The sequence below is a fragment of the Microtus oregoni genome, unplaced genomic scaffold (assembly GCF_018167655.1).
Source record: "Microtus oregoni isolate MIOR12 unplaced genomic scaffold, Mior012 000013F_ref0000133, whole genome shotgun sequence".
Classification (NCBI taxonomy): domain Eukaryota; kingdom Metazoa; phylum Chordata; class Mammalia; order Rodentia; family Cricetidae; genus Microtus; species Microtus oregoni.
The window spans coordinates 38,950,390-38,966,830 of NW_024543072.1; the positions used below are offsets into that span (position 1 = coordinate 38,950,390).

General features: G+C 44.1%; 1 protein-coding gene across 2 annotated transcripts in view; it reads right to left on the reverse strand.

Moving 5' to 3' along the window:
* Tnr (tenascin R) overlaps window positions 1–16,441 on the reverse strand; it is a 402,065-nt gene that overhangs the window by 80,859 nt on the left and 304,765 nt on the right. For both annotated transcript variants that reach the window (XM_041662346.1, XM_041662345.1), the window contains exon 3: window positions 391–950. In XM_041662346.1, coding sequence (XP_041518280.1) covers window positions 391–889 — 499 coding nt within the window. In that variant the 5' untranslated portion in view covers window positions 890–950. The remainder of the gene's footprint in view (window positions 1–390; window positions 951–16,441) is intronic.

Below are 16,441 nucleotides of genomic sequence, written 5' to 3' on the forward strand. Positions count from 1 at the left end.
AGTCAGTCAGGTTAACTTGAACGGAAATCAACTCAACAGCCTGTGAAAAGCAAAGATGAATGAAGGCAGACATCAAATTCCCTGCCTGCTATCAAAGTTGCTGTGCCGAGCTGACGTACCATTACCTGACTCATCCCTCCAAAATCAGGTTAATATATTTCAAACTAGGTAAGCAGTGTTGAGAATCTGTGAACCGAATCCCCAGGGAATGGCTGCATTTAGATCTTACAGATGACACATTAACTGAGAGCTATATACCAGACACTTTTTTCTTTTTGACCCTGTGAAGAGACGCTGGGTTTTGCTTCCTCTCATCCCACCTCCCTCTCCGCTCAGCTCAGCTCTCTCCTTCCCCACCAGGGACCAGGCTGCAAGTGCTTCAAACTCTACCTGTGGCTGCACTTTCCTGACAGCAGTTGGTGCTGCACTGGTCTCGCAGCAACGACACCTCCCTCTCCAGCATCTCGATCCGGCTTAGGAGCTCCTGCAGCACCTGGGTAGAACTGGCACACGGGCAGGCTTTTTTGGGGAGGTTGATCTTGTGGGTAAAGGTGACCTGGCTTTCGTGATCTGAGGTTTGACCTATGTATTCTGCCAGAGTATCATCTTCAGCGCTCACTTCCTGTTCAGCTGAAGCCTCCAGCCCTGAGGAGCAGAGGCTCTCCAGCGGGACATTGATGTTATACACATGGTTGAAGACCATAGGTTGTTCCTTGCTGGATGTGTTGTAGCTGGAAGCCCCTCCTTCCTCCTCCACAGTTTGTCTCTGGCCCCTTTCTGTGGTCACCTCCAGCCGACACTCAGAAGGTTTGAGCATGGATCCCAGGAGAATCAGGTTTACACCAATGAGCATGTTCTTCAAGACCACCGTTTCCCCGTCGACCCCCATCCTCTCAGCCAGGGCTTGGTTCAAGAACTCCCCGTAATAGCCGGCATGGAGTAATAGGAATCTGCAAGAGGAAGCAAGGGGCAAAGGCTCAGCTGGCCTCTGAAACCTGTACCTGGGCATCATGGCTCTCACTCTGTAAAGCCAGAACATATGTAGATAGAAGTTCTCTGGGGCTGTGGAGGAAACTGGAAAGAAATAGTGGCTCTAAGTCAGAAAGCTGCACCTTTGTTCTCCCAAAGACTGGATTCTTGATAATGGTTAGGACCTCTACATCAGGGTATTGTTATGGCTTTATTACCAAATGGCCCCCTCTCAAAATTTGTTGACAGATGAAGGGTATGTGAGAAATGTTTGGATCATAAGGGTTTTGATTTTGTCAATAGATTAATCCATTGGTGGATTTGTATATTCACAGCATTTCATGTTAGAAGGAGCAGGCTGCTAGAGGCATACCTTTGAAGGGTTGTGGTGATTTAAATAACAACAGTATCCATAGGCTCACATATTTGAATGCTTAGTCACCAGGGAGTGACTATTTGAAAGGATTAGAAGGATTAGGAGGTGTGGCCTTGTTGGAGGTGTTTGGAACCCTGACCTCAGGGTGCCAAGCAACAGCCCCTCCCCTGGATTTGCCTCATTCCAGACTCCACCCCTGAAAAAGCCCACCATTAGTGGCCCTTCCTCTTCTGGAGATGCCCGGGACCACGCTTACCAGCTATTTAAGACCCAGCCCATAGGTTGGCCACATGTGCTCTTGTGTTTTATCTCCTGTCTTCCTGAGGGCCACCTGGGAGTGCTCTGCTTTGCCTGTGGATCAGGATGTAGCTCTCAGCTACTGCTCCAGCACCTGCCTGCATGGAGGCCACCATGTTCCCCACCACAATGATAATAAACTAAACCTCCGAACTGTGAGCAAGCCCCCAACTAAATGCATTCTTGTGTAAGAGTTTCCTTAGTCATTGTGTCTCTTCACAGAAATAGAACAGCAACTAACATAGGGGTATACCTTATCACGAGTCATTTTTGTCTTCTCCCGGCCTCCCAGCCACCATGAGGTGAGCAACTTTGCCCTGTCACTTCTGCCACAATGGACTGAAACCTTTGAAATCACAAAACAAAATGTCCTTCTTCCCTGAGGGTTTTTTTTTTTTTTTTGTCTTTTGTTAAGCACTGAAATGTCAGCCTCATGTCGCCATTTAGGCACAGGATCCAATGGTTCTCTCCACAGTGCACAAGGAGCTTCTAGAACACATGGCACGAGTGGCGGCTCTGTGAACAGCCTCTTCCAGTGAGGCGAGCTCAAAGTTGCTCTTCACTTCTAAAGGCAAATTAGGATGAAGCAGACCACAGAAACTCAGGGGCGCTCCAATGTCTCCTCAGATATTTATTATGAGGGGGCCTCACTGGGCATGTCAAATAACTATTCATCAGCTCCTTTAAGCTCACCTATTCAATAAAGGTTGACTTTACAATAACCAACCAGCCAAATAATGTAGTTCCAGGCAGTTTGTGATTGTTAATTATCCTTGGGTACATTTGTGATTTATCTGGGATGATGTGAGCCAAGCTTTGTTTTAATCTTCTCATTAATATAGTCCCCGTGCTCTGTGACCACAGGGTGCCTTTCTTCTGAGGTCCTGTTTAAATAGCTAAAATAATGAATTAGCTACTCTGTTGGTTACCTAGTCACCAAGAACCATGCAGTATAATAAATTCACAGTAATAAAAATCAGTTTTACAAAAATTATATTTCCTTTCTATTCCCTGTGTAAAAGAAAAAAGGGGACTTAGACACTTCGGTTCTTAAATAAAGTCAGAGCTACTAAGAAGATTAAGGACTAAGGAACCAAGTAGCTGAAATTGTGATCCTGAGAGGAAGGTGACAAATGTCAGTTGATAGTCACTGGCTGTGCACAGGGCACAGATGGTGCTGAGCTTTCACGTGCGATCTTATCTGACCCCTAGGAGAATCTTGAGATGGTACTCATCTTACCAGAACAGTTTCCGCTTGAAATAGAAAAGCTTGCCAGGCTGATCCCAAACCTGTGTTCTTAACAGCTATGCTTCAATGCCTTTTTCAAACCTGGGGTTGGCAGCATACGTTCTCAATGCTAGTGTATGGGAAGTAGAGGAGGAAGAAGATTAGGGGTTCAGGGCCAGACTCCCCCACATAGCAAGTTTAACCTGGGATACACAAGACTCTGTTTTTATCTTTTGTATTTAAAGAAAATGTTCATTTTTTCTTGTTATTGATGGAAACTGTACATTCTAGAACTTTCAGTTAGAAAATTTGCTTGGGTGTGGGTTTTTTGTTTTCCTCCATTAACATTCTTCTCTTACACGTCCTTCCTGTCCCCTCATACATTCCCCAAATACAGTTGAATTGCCTGTCTCCACACTCTGCAGTGAGCACCCTTCCAGTGCTGGCCACACTAGACCATGGACTCCCTACACCTGATTTCCCTGCCTGGCTTGCTGGGTTGTTTGAGGCAGACCATGTATTATCTGCCATACATGGCTGTGTGTTTAGCACATGAAAGCGCTCAGTATTTGGTTGAATGAATGGGTGGGCAGATGCATGAAAAAATGAATAAATAGATGATTTAATGAGTAAATGTGCAGTGGGCAAAAGGTTGAATCATTCTCTGATTCATTTAATCTCTCTCCATTAACCCTAAGTTACTTACTGCTCGCTTCAATTTCAACTCTGGACAATGTCTAAGACTTCATTGAATTAGGAATAACTGGTATTAGTGACTAGCATGAAATCATATCTTATTACTCAGCTCTTATAGTATATATTATATTACTTTCTGTCCCTGTTTCTAATATTGAGAGGAAGTAGGACAGACCAGAGGTGCTGAGACTGCCAGGCTGTCTGGGATCAAACCTCATCCCCATAAATGTTTATCTATGGGAAGACCACTTAACCTCTCTGTCAGCTTTGCTGTCTGTGAAGAGGAGATAAGTAATGGTGCCAACTTTACAGGGTTAGAGTGATGATTTTGCCATTATCTATAGAATACTTTTTAAGTACCTAGCATTGATTGAAGTAAATAAATACTGTTTTCAGTTCTTCTTCTATTTAAAAACTACCCTGAATTTGCAGAGGCATGCAAAATGTCTTACTAGTTGGCATCAGGAAATCCCAGCTTATAGTTTATCCTTGAACAACAATAATGAAGTTCCAGAAATATTATGGGATATGACAACTCACGGCTATGTCTAGATAAGGCACATCCACCTTGGGACTAGATCGACTGACATGTCTATAAACTAAATCGACCATAGCTGTAAGCTCTTGCCACGCCCCTCGCATCTGAACCTGGATTTGGTGTCCCACTTGGAGCTGCTCCAGTCGTTACCCTCTTAGATTTCACTTCTGTGCTTCTGCCATGGCAACACCCTCGCGGTGGCTCTGGCAACAGTCCATCATACATGCACAAGACCTTGCTCTCTTTATTAAACTAACTTTGTTTACCTGCTTCATAGTGATATTGCTGAATAATGTTTTCTTATGGCAGGTGTGAATTGTTACATAATACTCTAAAGCACTTAATATAGATTTTTTTGACCAGTTGTAGATAGGAAATAAATAAAAGAATAAAGGATATTGTGAAGGTAAAGGAGGACCAGTGACAGGGCAGTTATGCGAGAGAAAGATGTTAGGTTCTATGTGTATGTCTAAAACAACTACTAAAAATTAGAGAAAGGGAAAGTTAGAGTTTTATATGAGAAACATGGTCAATAATTTAGTCAACAACTAACCTTATGTAAGTAACTCAACCATTTAATTTTTGTAAGCCCAGATTCTTTTTTTTAAACTTAGGCTTTATTAATTGAAATACAGAGTGAAAAATAAACAAGGGGCCTGTCTGTCCTTACAGCTCCAACAATTGATTATTTCTGGGTTACTAGCATGCTGAAAGAATGCAAATCTCATCATATGAGGAAGAGAAATTCAGCATTGTTCAGCGAGGTAAGAACACAGGAGGTTCCCGTATTATTTTTCTCTCATTCATTTGAGAGATATTTATTGAGTAGATATTACTGTCCCGTGTTTATGGAAATTACATCCATATGTATGGATTTGGAAGGGTGGGATATAAGAAAACAGAGTAAATGAATACCGAGCTTAATACCATATATACAAATAAGTTACTTGATATTTGTCATGTGGTAATATCATATGATACCTGTGTCTATATTATTGTCAGTTAGGAATAGATCACCATTGTGGAGGAAAAAAAATTAATGAACAGAGTTTTTTTTTTTGAGTTAAGAAGGCAAAAAGAGTTCGTGGTCATCTTTATAGAGTGGTTTCCTCAAAGGCTTGTCTGATCAGATCACAGCTGAAACCTGAGATCTTGAAAAGAGTGGGATAGAGTGTCTAGCAAAAGAGACATGGTGCAACCACAAGGAATAGATAATGCAGGGATTCTGTACTGGGGTGGTCTTTGGGGGTCTGAGTAATACTGTGTCTGGGGTGGGATGAGGGAGTGGACGTGGGAAGGTCCTGCAGAACACAGACAGGACTTGGTGTCTCACTGCAGAGAATGGTCACTGTTGTCAAATGTTTCCCATGTCACCTGCTCCCATTCCTTGAGAAACTCCCAGTCTCAGAGGAGGAAAACACAAGTCTGCCAGTGTATGATAGTGACCATGACCATGGAGCATGCTAGCTGTCCTGAGAGGACAGTTATAGAGCAGTTCTGTAGCAGGGAAAGTGACCCAGAGAAGGTCGGGGCAAAGGTCATAGGGCAGTTCTGTTCCTGGGAAAGTGACCCATAGAAGGTCAGGGCAAAGGTTATAGGGCAGCTCTGTAGCAGGGAAAGTGACCCAGAGAAGGTTGGGACTCCTGCCAACAACAGAAAAGGTGCTGTTTGCCAAGTATTTCTGACTTGGCTTTCAGGCACACAGTAGGACTAGATTTTCTAACCTTCCTTCAGATATGTAAGACCACATCTCTAGTTCTGTCCAGCGAATCACGAAATGCAACGCTGAGTGTCCCCTCTAGGCTGAGGCAGCCAGATGCTCAGAGGACACTTGTCAGAGAATTTTCCCTTCTGTGGTGGCTGGTTGTGTGTGAGATGATGGTGTCAGATGTCACTCTGGGTCCCCAGGAGACTGCACGAAACAGAGCCCCCAGCTCCAGTCTAGTCTTGTTGCAGCACATCCTTTGGTTTTTGAAACACAGCTTTTGGGACTGATTTTTCTCACACATAAATCAGTCTACCCAGAGATCACATGGGCATGGATCTTAAGAGATTCCCTAGTTTAGAAGGAAAAGGAGGAGGAGGAAAGTTGTTTAATCTAGAGCTGCACTTGCTGAAACTGATATTCAGAACATGGTTTGTTCAATGCGTGGGTTTAAAAGACTGCCTGGTGCTAATGGGTCGGACCTTTCCACGGCACAAGGGTCTGGAGAGGCAGTTTCCATGTGTAAGCAATAGCTTTTCGAGTAGGGTGAGCTAGTGTCTGCGATGGCAGGTAGTGAATTTCTGCTCACTGGAGGTATCCAGGTACAGGCCAAAACACTCCCTTCTGAGGATGCTGAAGAAGGGTTTTCATTCATCAGGGGAGACTACACAGGACTAAAATCAATGTTAAGCGTCTTCCTGGTATTTTACAAGTCCATGGTCTTAGTAGGTTTGTAGACACACACACTATCACATTGTGCTGGTCTCTTAAGGGTTTCTATAAACATGCAGCTTAGAACAGCACTTCAGCACCAAGCTATCTTCAAGGTTGTCTCTTACCCAGGGCTCTGCGGGATTGTGCTCATTCCTCTTTCTGAGCTCAGGTGATGGCCTGCACACCTTGATATTGCTTGCCTAGAAGCTGTATCAGTACAACCTGTCTGCCGGCATAGTGTGCTCTGAGTCATCTGAGATGCACACTGCTGTGCTATATGGGGGCCTCAGCCTATTCCAGCTTGACCTCCTCTTAACCAGCTACATCTGTAACAGGCTCACTTCCAAGTAGAGCCACATTTTGAGGTGCTGGGGGTTAGGGCTTCAACAGAGACACAATGAGAGGCCAAGACTCAACCTATAACCGATACCAACAGTAATTGGAACAAGCTATGCATCCGCCTTGTGCTACTTTGTGTATTCTTGCAGTAACACTCGTAAGCTAGAAAGATGTGATATTTAGGACACTTAAGATATTTATGGCATGAGAATGATTTGGGAAGTAATCAATCAGAATGAGACATCTACACAATGACATGAGATATTAATCCCTCTAGTTCATTATGGACAGGTAAGCTCCGATAGCGATTTTCTGTGATGGTAGGGCCTCTTTTTATTTTCTGGCTTTTAAAGATGGAGAAAATGAGCATCAGAAAAGGTCAAGTAGCTTGACCAAGACTGACGGCTAATGACTAGAGGAGCTGGTGGTGGACCCAGCTCTTGCTGACCGGAGCCTGGGTCTTCTCTGCTGTTCTACAAGCAGCTTAGTTAGCGGCGACATACTGTTCTCGTGAAAAGAAAGACTCAGGGCTCTTACATTATCAACACTCTCTTCTCCCAGGTTCAGATTTAGGGCTTTTTGACAGCCATGACTTTTAGTTTAATGTTTTCTCCACAAATCCAGGCCATTCCCTTAGAAATTGCTTCAGTCTCACCTCCTTGGGGGAAAGCTTTTCTCATGGCTTTTGATTTATTAGTGCCCAGCCTCCACTTTGTCCCAAGCATCAGGGAAAATATCTCTACCAGTAAAGTTTGCTACTAGAGGAGGGATAGGGAGGCAGCTTGGAGACCTGTCCCTTCCCAAGAAGAGCCTGGCTCAGACAGCCATTACAGGGAGCCAGACCCTGGTTGCTTGACACCTTCTGGCTTCCTTGCGTACTCTGAGCTTCCCCTGAAGCTCCCAAGTCAAAAGCCATCATGGACCAAACCATGGGTGGGGCTGCTCCTCCCTTAATCTGAGTTTTATAACAAGGCAGAAAAGGGGGATGGGAGATAATGGCTTCTAGCCAAAGTCAGCTATAGCAGAAGAGGACAGAAAGTAAGATGTACAAAGTGCCTGCTCACCAAATATATGCTTAGCTTTTGCCAAACTCATGCCAGTAATTATTTCAAAGTAGCTTTTTCTCCTGTGTCCCTGGAAACTTCCCTTCCCTGGCTCCACTCTTCTGCCCTCCTGTCCCCTACTCCTGCTGTTCCCAAGCATGCTGGCTATTGTGCAGGCAGTTGCTTTTGCCCACAGTTTTCAATAATTGCAGTGGGCACAATTTTGCAAATGTTTCCAGGAGGAGCCAGCCTGCTGCAGCATGCCTGAGAATGTTGCGCTAGTCAGTTTTGTCTTATCTGAGGTCTCTTACCTGCTCTGAAAACCGTGTCCTGTCATCGGTAGAAGCCAGATGCACAAGCTCTCCTTTCTAAAGGTGGCTCATTGACTCCCACTTCCCTTGTTTTTTCCTGTATATCAGACATTGGTCAGACAAACTAGCAAGAGTCAAAAACTGGAACCTAGAGGGTCTGTTAATGATATGGACTAGTGGTCGGAGACAGGGACAGCGTGGTCTGAATGTCTGCATTTTCCTCCCTGCTCCACAAAGTTAACATTGAAATTCTCACTTCCAAAGTGGTGGCATTCGGAGTCGTGGGACATTGCCCCCATAGTAGGATCAGTGAACTTAGAGAAGTCCCTGTAGGGAGACCCCTCAGTCATTCCGCCATGTAAAGACATGGCTAGAAGGGGCCCCCGAAAAGCCAGGGACCAGGCCCTTAGACTCAGGCTTTGCCAACACCTTGATCTCTGCTTCCTGGCCCCTCAATGGTAGGAAATGACTTTCTGTTGTTTATCAACTACCCAGGCTGTCTTATTATTTCACTGTAGTTGCCCAGTAGGCCCAGGCAATGCAAAAGGAAGGGAAACCAAAGGAGGAAGACACAGAAAGGAAGACAGAGAAGGAATTAGGAAGGCTCCTGGTTAGCAAGAGAGAAAAAGGTGGGAATTCTACGGGTGGGGTGAGAAAACCTAAACCCGAGGGGGAGATGATGCACCCCAGCCTCAATGGCATGCTAGCAGCTCTGAACAAGATAGATAGCCGATGACCCTACAAACGAGAGTGCAAAGGAGTTGTGGTAATTCGATAGATTGATCCTCCAGAAATCCTGTGCGCCTATTGATTTCATTTCCTCTGCTCCAGCTTCCTTATCAATATAATTATCATGGCCAGTAGCAGAGGTGTCTCCAGGCAATTTGTAAGGGGTGGATAATGGCATGTCCTTAAGGCTGATTTAGTGCTGAGTTAATGAGGTGCGCACTTGTCTCTAGGGAGGTCTGTGGGGAGGCCGGGTCCGCCTAGCTGGGCTGAAGCCTCTTCTGCTACTTAAAGTCCTTCTGACAGGGCTCTTCTGTTCCTGCCCCTCCCCTAACACCCTCCTTTGGCTTTGTTTCTTCACACTGAAGAGATCTTTGAAGGTTACAGAAAATATTCTGAGTCATCAGCTTTCACAGACACGGTTAAGGAAGGGAAGAATTGGCCACAGAAGCCGGGACATGGTTGGGGGCAGGAGTGGAGGAAAGACAGACAGACAGACAGACAAAGGGGAAGAGAAGCAGCCAGGAGGCAGGTACATGAATGACAACAGACCTCTCTATAGCTCTTCCCCCTGCTTCCTTTTCTTTTGCCTTGGTCAGAGATGATGGTGGGGCAGAGGGACCTCAGGGTGGAAGTGGGAGGGAAGGAGTGTACAGGTTGCTGGGCAGGCATGGGCTGAGCATTCCCTGGGGGTGGGTAGCCAGTGCTCTGCTTGGATTTTTCTAGCTTCTGCCAACCTTAGTCTCCACTCAGTCCCTAGGGGTGATTTATAAACCAGTAGCATATCTGTGGGAAAATGACACTTTTTGTGCTTTTTCTTTTTTTCCTGTAAGTTAGAATTAGTTTAAAAATAGTCGCCTCTCTACCATTGGGATGCTCTGTCACTCAGAGAAAGAGGGTAATTATGAAAGACGAGGGTGTAATGTGATTACAGCCGGCCCCATTGTGTCAGTGGAGGCAGCGCTGGGCTGCTGGGAGAAGGCAGGACTGGCTGTCTCCATCAGCACTGGGCCTTTATTGGGCCTGTCAGATTTCTGAAAAGAACCCGAGGGCAGAAAACTCCCAGCAGACAGGACTCTGGCTGGCCAGGAGTTGATAGACGGACTAGGGGTGGGGTAAGATGATACACTGGGCCTAGCTGGGATGTTACCACCCACCAGGCCTGGCTGCCCAGTGCCCCTACCAATGCACACTTAGATGTGTCCACATGAGGGAATCTGTAGAAGAGTCTTTGGTTCAGCACCTAGTGGGACCACCTTCATTTGTTGGCACATGTCTAGAGCCCGGGATGTACCAGGCTTTGTGTCAGCGTGGATTACAGGTACTACAGTGATTCGGAGGGGAATCTGGCTGCTGCTCTTGTCCTCTGGCTCCATTTTGTACTATCTGGGAGAACTCTGATTGCCCTGACTTCCCAGAGCAGCCACTTCTTCATCTGAAAGAATGGGGTCTTGAATAGCAATTAAAGGAATGATAAAGAGAGGGATCAGAATCTCCAGACCAGAAGCACAAGTGAGGGGAAGGTCATCCAGGTTTGAATCCCTGCTTCAAAAAGCATAAATGGCAGGGCTGGACAGAAGCTATGAGTAGGGACACATTCCTTTTGGGCCACTGTGGCAGACAGAAAGTCTTGTCTGTTCATTTCAGCTTCAAAATTTTATGATGTATGATCTTGGGTTTTTTTTGTGATTTTTTTTGGTAGATATCCTATTTAGGTGAGAATTTATCCAAATTTGTAGATTCTGGATATGTCTTAATGTCTGTCAAGCAACTGACCATCCTATATTACACATGACCCCATTTGATCCTCAGTGCTTGATAGAATTATTCCAGTTTTATAGGTGAAGCTTCCATCTGAGGGGCACTTTGCATAGCTACCCACAGTGAGTTAGAGCCAACCAAAGTGCTGTACCGTAGCTCTGGTTCTTAATTCAGCTATGAAAAAGTAAGTAAATCTTAATTCAGTAATGCTGGTTCTTAATTCAGGTACAGTCTCCCTTCCCCAGCAGGTGCCCCCATCCTTTAGAAATAGGTGGAGCATAAATAATGGATTACTAATTAATCTTAACCATTTTGGTCAGAAGTTCTTTCAAAGAGCCTGACCTTTCTCTATCATTAATGACTATTTTCCATCTGTGTTTCTTCAGCTTGGAGAACAGCATGTCACCATTTGCTGTTCAATTATTCTTCTTGAAGGCTCACATGACCTTTCATCTTTCTCTTCTCCCCATTTAACAAACTGCCAAGAAAGTTCTACTGCAAAGAGAGATTGCCAGCGAGCGTGGAGCCCAAACTTACCATTTTCCTGCCTAAGATTTCTTTTAAAACAGATCGAGCAATTGGCTTAGAATATAAGAAGTGGCCTCTGGGCACATGCAATTTTTAGTCTAGTTGAGGTGAAACAATACATATGAGCCTAAAGAGCAAGATTAGGTACTCAGTTTTAGTGTATTAAACTGAAGACCACTCATGTTAAGTTTAGTAAGCTACCCACAGCAAGTAGCGATCAGTGTGGGAGGAGGCTTTCCCTATCCAGGTAGAAGGGTTGTGGGTAGGAGAGGTGAAGCAGGCGAGGCCAAATATACCTGTGTGAGCCTACAGAAAAGGGGCTGGCCACACATTAGTGGTGTTTCCAGAGACTCTTATGCATGGAATAGAGGGCCTTGGGGGCCAAACTGGGACCATAACTTAATAATTATAATATAACTAGAGGAATAAACAGCTTAATTTTTAAGACCACAAAACTCTTTAGAAAAACAAATCTTAGGAGTTACTTTTAAAAATGATACCTACTGTATCCAGAATACCACAGGAATTCATCTGCTCCAAAACTACCCAATGACAAGCTCACATATCAAGTTCACACTGTTTCCAATTATATGGCATAGCTATATTGGAGTTGATCTTTCTAGCAGGAACCAAATAATTATACTCACTTTGGCTACCCATTAATTTCTGCAGATGACTTGAATGTTGGTAGTAGCAACATTATTAAAGTTTGGCTGCAGTGGTCTATGGGTATTATTGACTTCCTTGTGTAAATTATGCCTTTCAGAGCATGAAATAGCACTATCCTGACCCAGAGAGTACAAGCAGGTGAAGTATGTCTTCTAGTGCATGAAATAACATAATCATTTTCTACTTGAAATTTGAAGAAGCTCTGAGAGTAGTGGTATTTAGAGCACAACTTGCTTAATTCAATTTAGCTACATGCTGGTTACATGCCAGGAACTGGGCTAGGATCCATTTGAGATGCCAAGGGCCATCTAGAGAAGTGTCAGGCAGCTCCTTGTGTGTTTGGAATAAAGGTATTCACATAGCAAGGATAAAGATCAGACCATGGTGAGTACCATGCCAGAGACAAGGACAGTTCTTCTAGGAGCTCAGCAGAAGGCAGCATCTCACTCACTATAGGATTAGCTATAGAAAGGTCAATGGGAAAGGTAACCTTTGAACTTGGGCTTGAAGACTACTAAAGATTTTGAGAAGACAGGGCAATGAAAGATAGGTAAAAACAAGAGGCGTAGAGAATGAGGAAAACAATACTCATGGTTCCTGCAGTGGTGGGATACTTGGGGACTCTGTTTTCAGAGGTGAAGGGCGCTAAAATGTCTGATCACCTTGACTGGTATCTTCAGAAGATTGCCTGGAGTTTTACTAAGTCATAAGAAGAATGAAATTGAGATGTTTGTAGGAAAATGGATGGAAACAGAGGTCATCGCATTTAGCGGGATCGGTCAGTCCCACAGAGACAACTATTGTATGTGCACTCTCCTATGCAGAAGATGGGAGAACAGAATGTGGCGCTAAAGGGGGCACTGATGTGGGAGTCCCCTCTGTGTGTTGCTTGTATTGGTTAATGAATAAAGAAAACTGCTTTGGCCTGATAGGGCAGAACTTAGGTAGGCGGAGAAGACAGAGCTGAATGCTGGAAGAAAGCAGAGTCAGGGAGAAGCCATGGATCCTCCGCCTGAGAGGGACGCTGGTTAGAATCTTTCCTGGTAAGCCGTTGCCACGTGGCGATATATCTATCTATCTATCTATCTATCTATCTATCTATCTATATCTATATATATATATCTATATCTATATCTATATATATATATATATATATATATATATAGAGAGAGAGAGAGAGAGAGAGAGAGAGAGAGAGAGATGGGTTAAATTAAGATATAAGAATTAGCCAATAAGAAACTAGAGCTAATGGGCCAAGCAGTGTTTTAATGAATACAATTTCTCTGTGGTTATTTTGGGGCTAAGCTAGCTGGGTGGCCAAGACAAACAAGCGGCTCTCTTCCTTGCAACAGGGCACTACTGGGAACATGGAGGGAAAGGGAAAAGGGGGTGACAGGGGTAAGAAAGAGTAACACTGAGTAAATATAATCAGGTTATATGTATGTGTGGAACTTGAAATATCGTAATGAAACACCTTCGTACGATTTGTATGTGCCAACAAAAATAAATTAAATTTAAAATAAGCAGTAAGCAGATGAATTCTCTCTGTGTCTGTGGGCCTGATGAGTCACTAGCATTTTTTTTCTTTCTGGAGCCTGACATGTTTAAGAAACCATGTGACATTTGTACTTACAATCGGCCTCAAAGATAAAGTCCAAATTGAACAAGGATTTTTTAAAATTGCAGTTATTCAATTTGTAAGGTTCAGATTAGGCTTCCTCATTATTTTAGGGAGTGGTTTTTTCAGGGCATATAATTCCTTTAATTGCTTTTCTCCCACTCTTTTTCTGATAAAAAGCATTTTGGTCTCCATTAAGGGACAGCACATCATCTTTGTTCATTATTGTTAAAAGGGGGCACCTGAGGAATTCAAATGCCATTTCTATTAACTGGTAAATCCAGGATACATATTGTACAGTATTGGGCTTTTAAATGCGTTTGATCAGAACGAAGACAAGAATTGACCATTTAGCTGTGAGGAACTGCTTTGCTGACAAATAAGACAGATGCCAAGGGGTGATTTCTGAGTGTAGCTGTCCAGGGGGTTCAGAGTTCATGGGTGATGGAATAGGGTACAAAAACTGCTCACTACAAGGATGCGGGATGCTTCAAGGAGATTCAGACTTTTGCCTGAAATGCCTTGATGTCCAACTATCTTCACGCAGCATCCTCCTTCCTTCCCAGCCGTTGCTGTACTCCGCTATACAGTCCTTTCTACAGTCCTGGAGATCTTCCATTGCCCATCTGTGACTCCTCTTCACCTTTCTTCCCTTCATCCTGCCAAGAGGGAGCCCTGCCCAGCAGGAGCTCAGAGAAGAGTGTGGTAAGGTCCCTGTTCCTTCTTCAGGGAGGCCACCTAGAGCTAGCTGTGCCCCCAAGGTGAAGGGTATAGCACTTGCTTTTCATTATGGGACTGTCCCTCTAATTTCCTGCTCCCTCGCTTTGCCCCTTTGTGGGTTTACAGATGGTAACAGTTTAGCTTCTGCGGGCCACAGACCTGTGTGCAGTACCCTCAGTGACGAGCTTGTCTCTGCATATCCATGCAAGGACTTGGCTTGCTGGGAAGAGCTTTTAAGTCCAGATGTTTCTTCTTAGCTAGGCTCGGCTAAAAACTCATTTTCTCCATGTTTCCCCCCCTTCCTCTGTTAGTCAAATGCCAAAGTCATACCAAACGCAGTACTGGTGATAAATGAATGCCTTCTGAAAACCTATTTGGAAACAGGTAAGCCTCAAACCATAAATAACCATGACATTTTCATTGGAACAACAGCCTTCAACAAACCTAACAGTGGACATGGTTCAGCATGGCTTCCTATTGTAGCAGAGAGCAAGATTCATGGGCTGTAAAAGGTCTCCACATTTTCTCTCACAGTGATCTTTCTGCTTTTTCCCCTTTGAAAACTGTTAGAATGAGGAAGAGTAGGAGAACACCTGGCATTTGTAGCGCTCATTAGAGTTTGCAAGATGCTTCCAAGCATGTCAGTCAGCGCGGTAGGTCCTTCTACCAGCTCTGTGAGAAAGGCAGCGTGAGAGGACTGCTCCTTATCAGAGAGGAAGGGAGGTTCATCCCAGTGAACAGCAGGCCACAAAATTGCTGCTGAAGAAACCCAGCTTTCTGAGGGCCAGTCTCCACTATTTCCAGGAAATTCACTGTCTGAAAAGAAATGGAGTCCCTGTTCTTATAAAGTTGTTTACCTCACAGGGAGACTAGAAAAATATAGTGACATTAAAGTAAAGAAACCACAATCTTGTTTTTATGTCTCTGTAAGAAAGTGTTTCTAAATTTATATATATATATATATATATCATAATACACATACACACACACACATATATATACATACATAAGTCTGTATATATGTATATCCATATACCTACTGGGATATCCTACCTGTTCTCCCAGTTTGTCTTTCCTGTTTCTAAACTTTCTAACATGTACCTCTCTGTACTGATGGGGGTGGGAGATGCTCCTGAGTGTGGGTAACCTGGGCAGATCAGAGCACGTTGTCCTGATAGCCATAAACATATATATGTATATGTATTCATCTATCCATCCATCCATCCATCCATCCATCCATACATACATACATACATACATATATTCATACACACACACAAATTTCCAACAACTTCAGACTTGGGTTTTTCCCCACCATAGCACTTAGGTGCTTAAATGAACAGCTGACTGAGGTGGAGGCGGGAAGAAGGCTCATTAACATGGACTCTAAATCCCAGAACTGATAGTGTAGTGGTGCCTGGGCAGTGAGCGAGGCATAGCAGCTAGGCCCAAGTACATCTGTCGGAGCAGAGAGCAACCTTGTCCTCTCTTCTCTCTCTAAGGAATTCACTCAACAATACTCCTGCTCCAGGCTGCAGAGCTATGCCCTCTGAGGCTTGTAGATCTCCCTAGTAACAGCTCAGAGCATGGGTCCTTCTTGGGAGTTTGCATGGGGAAAGCCATCCTTTTGGTCCTTGTTTGCCTCGTCAAGCAGGATTCCCGCTGGGAAATCATTAGAGTACTATTCCCTCTACTGAGCAAGGCATCCTCTTGATTCACTAAATGGAGAACACGGAGTAGGTGAGCCATTTCCCAATATGACGCTGACAGTTTTCCATGCCTTATTTACCAGGTGTTGTATTTGAAGATAATTATGAAATAGACAGTGATAGGTCCTTAGATTATTCTGGAATAGTAGACCTCCATTTGCCTATATCTACAAATGTATCTAGAATAATCCAAACTTTTTATTTGCAAGATATATCTACAGTATTAAGTTAGCAATAAATATTTATTGCTTTCCTCTAAAATAATAAAATCACTGGGCTTCTCCTAGAAGACCAATGCCCTCAGAATAGTCGCTGGCTTTGCATTTGGTTTAGGAAGGGAAAATCCCTCTCGCCGTCCCGGAAAACCAATCAGACAGAATTGCTCAACTCAGAACCTGTGCATTCTGCCCTCCTGCAGAACCCATGAAGAACTCTGCTCCGAGGGGCAGGGAGGGCTTTCTTTGCTGGATGCACACTTAGTCTAGGCACATTTC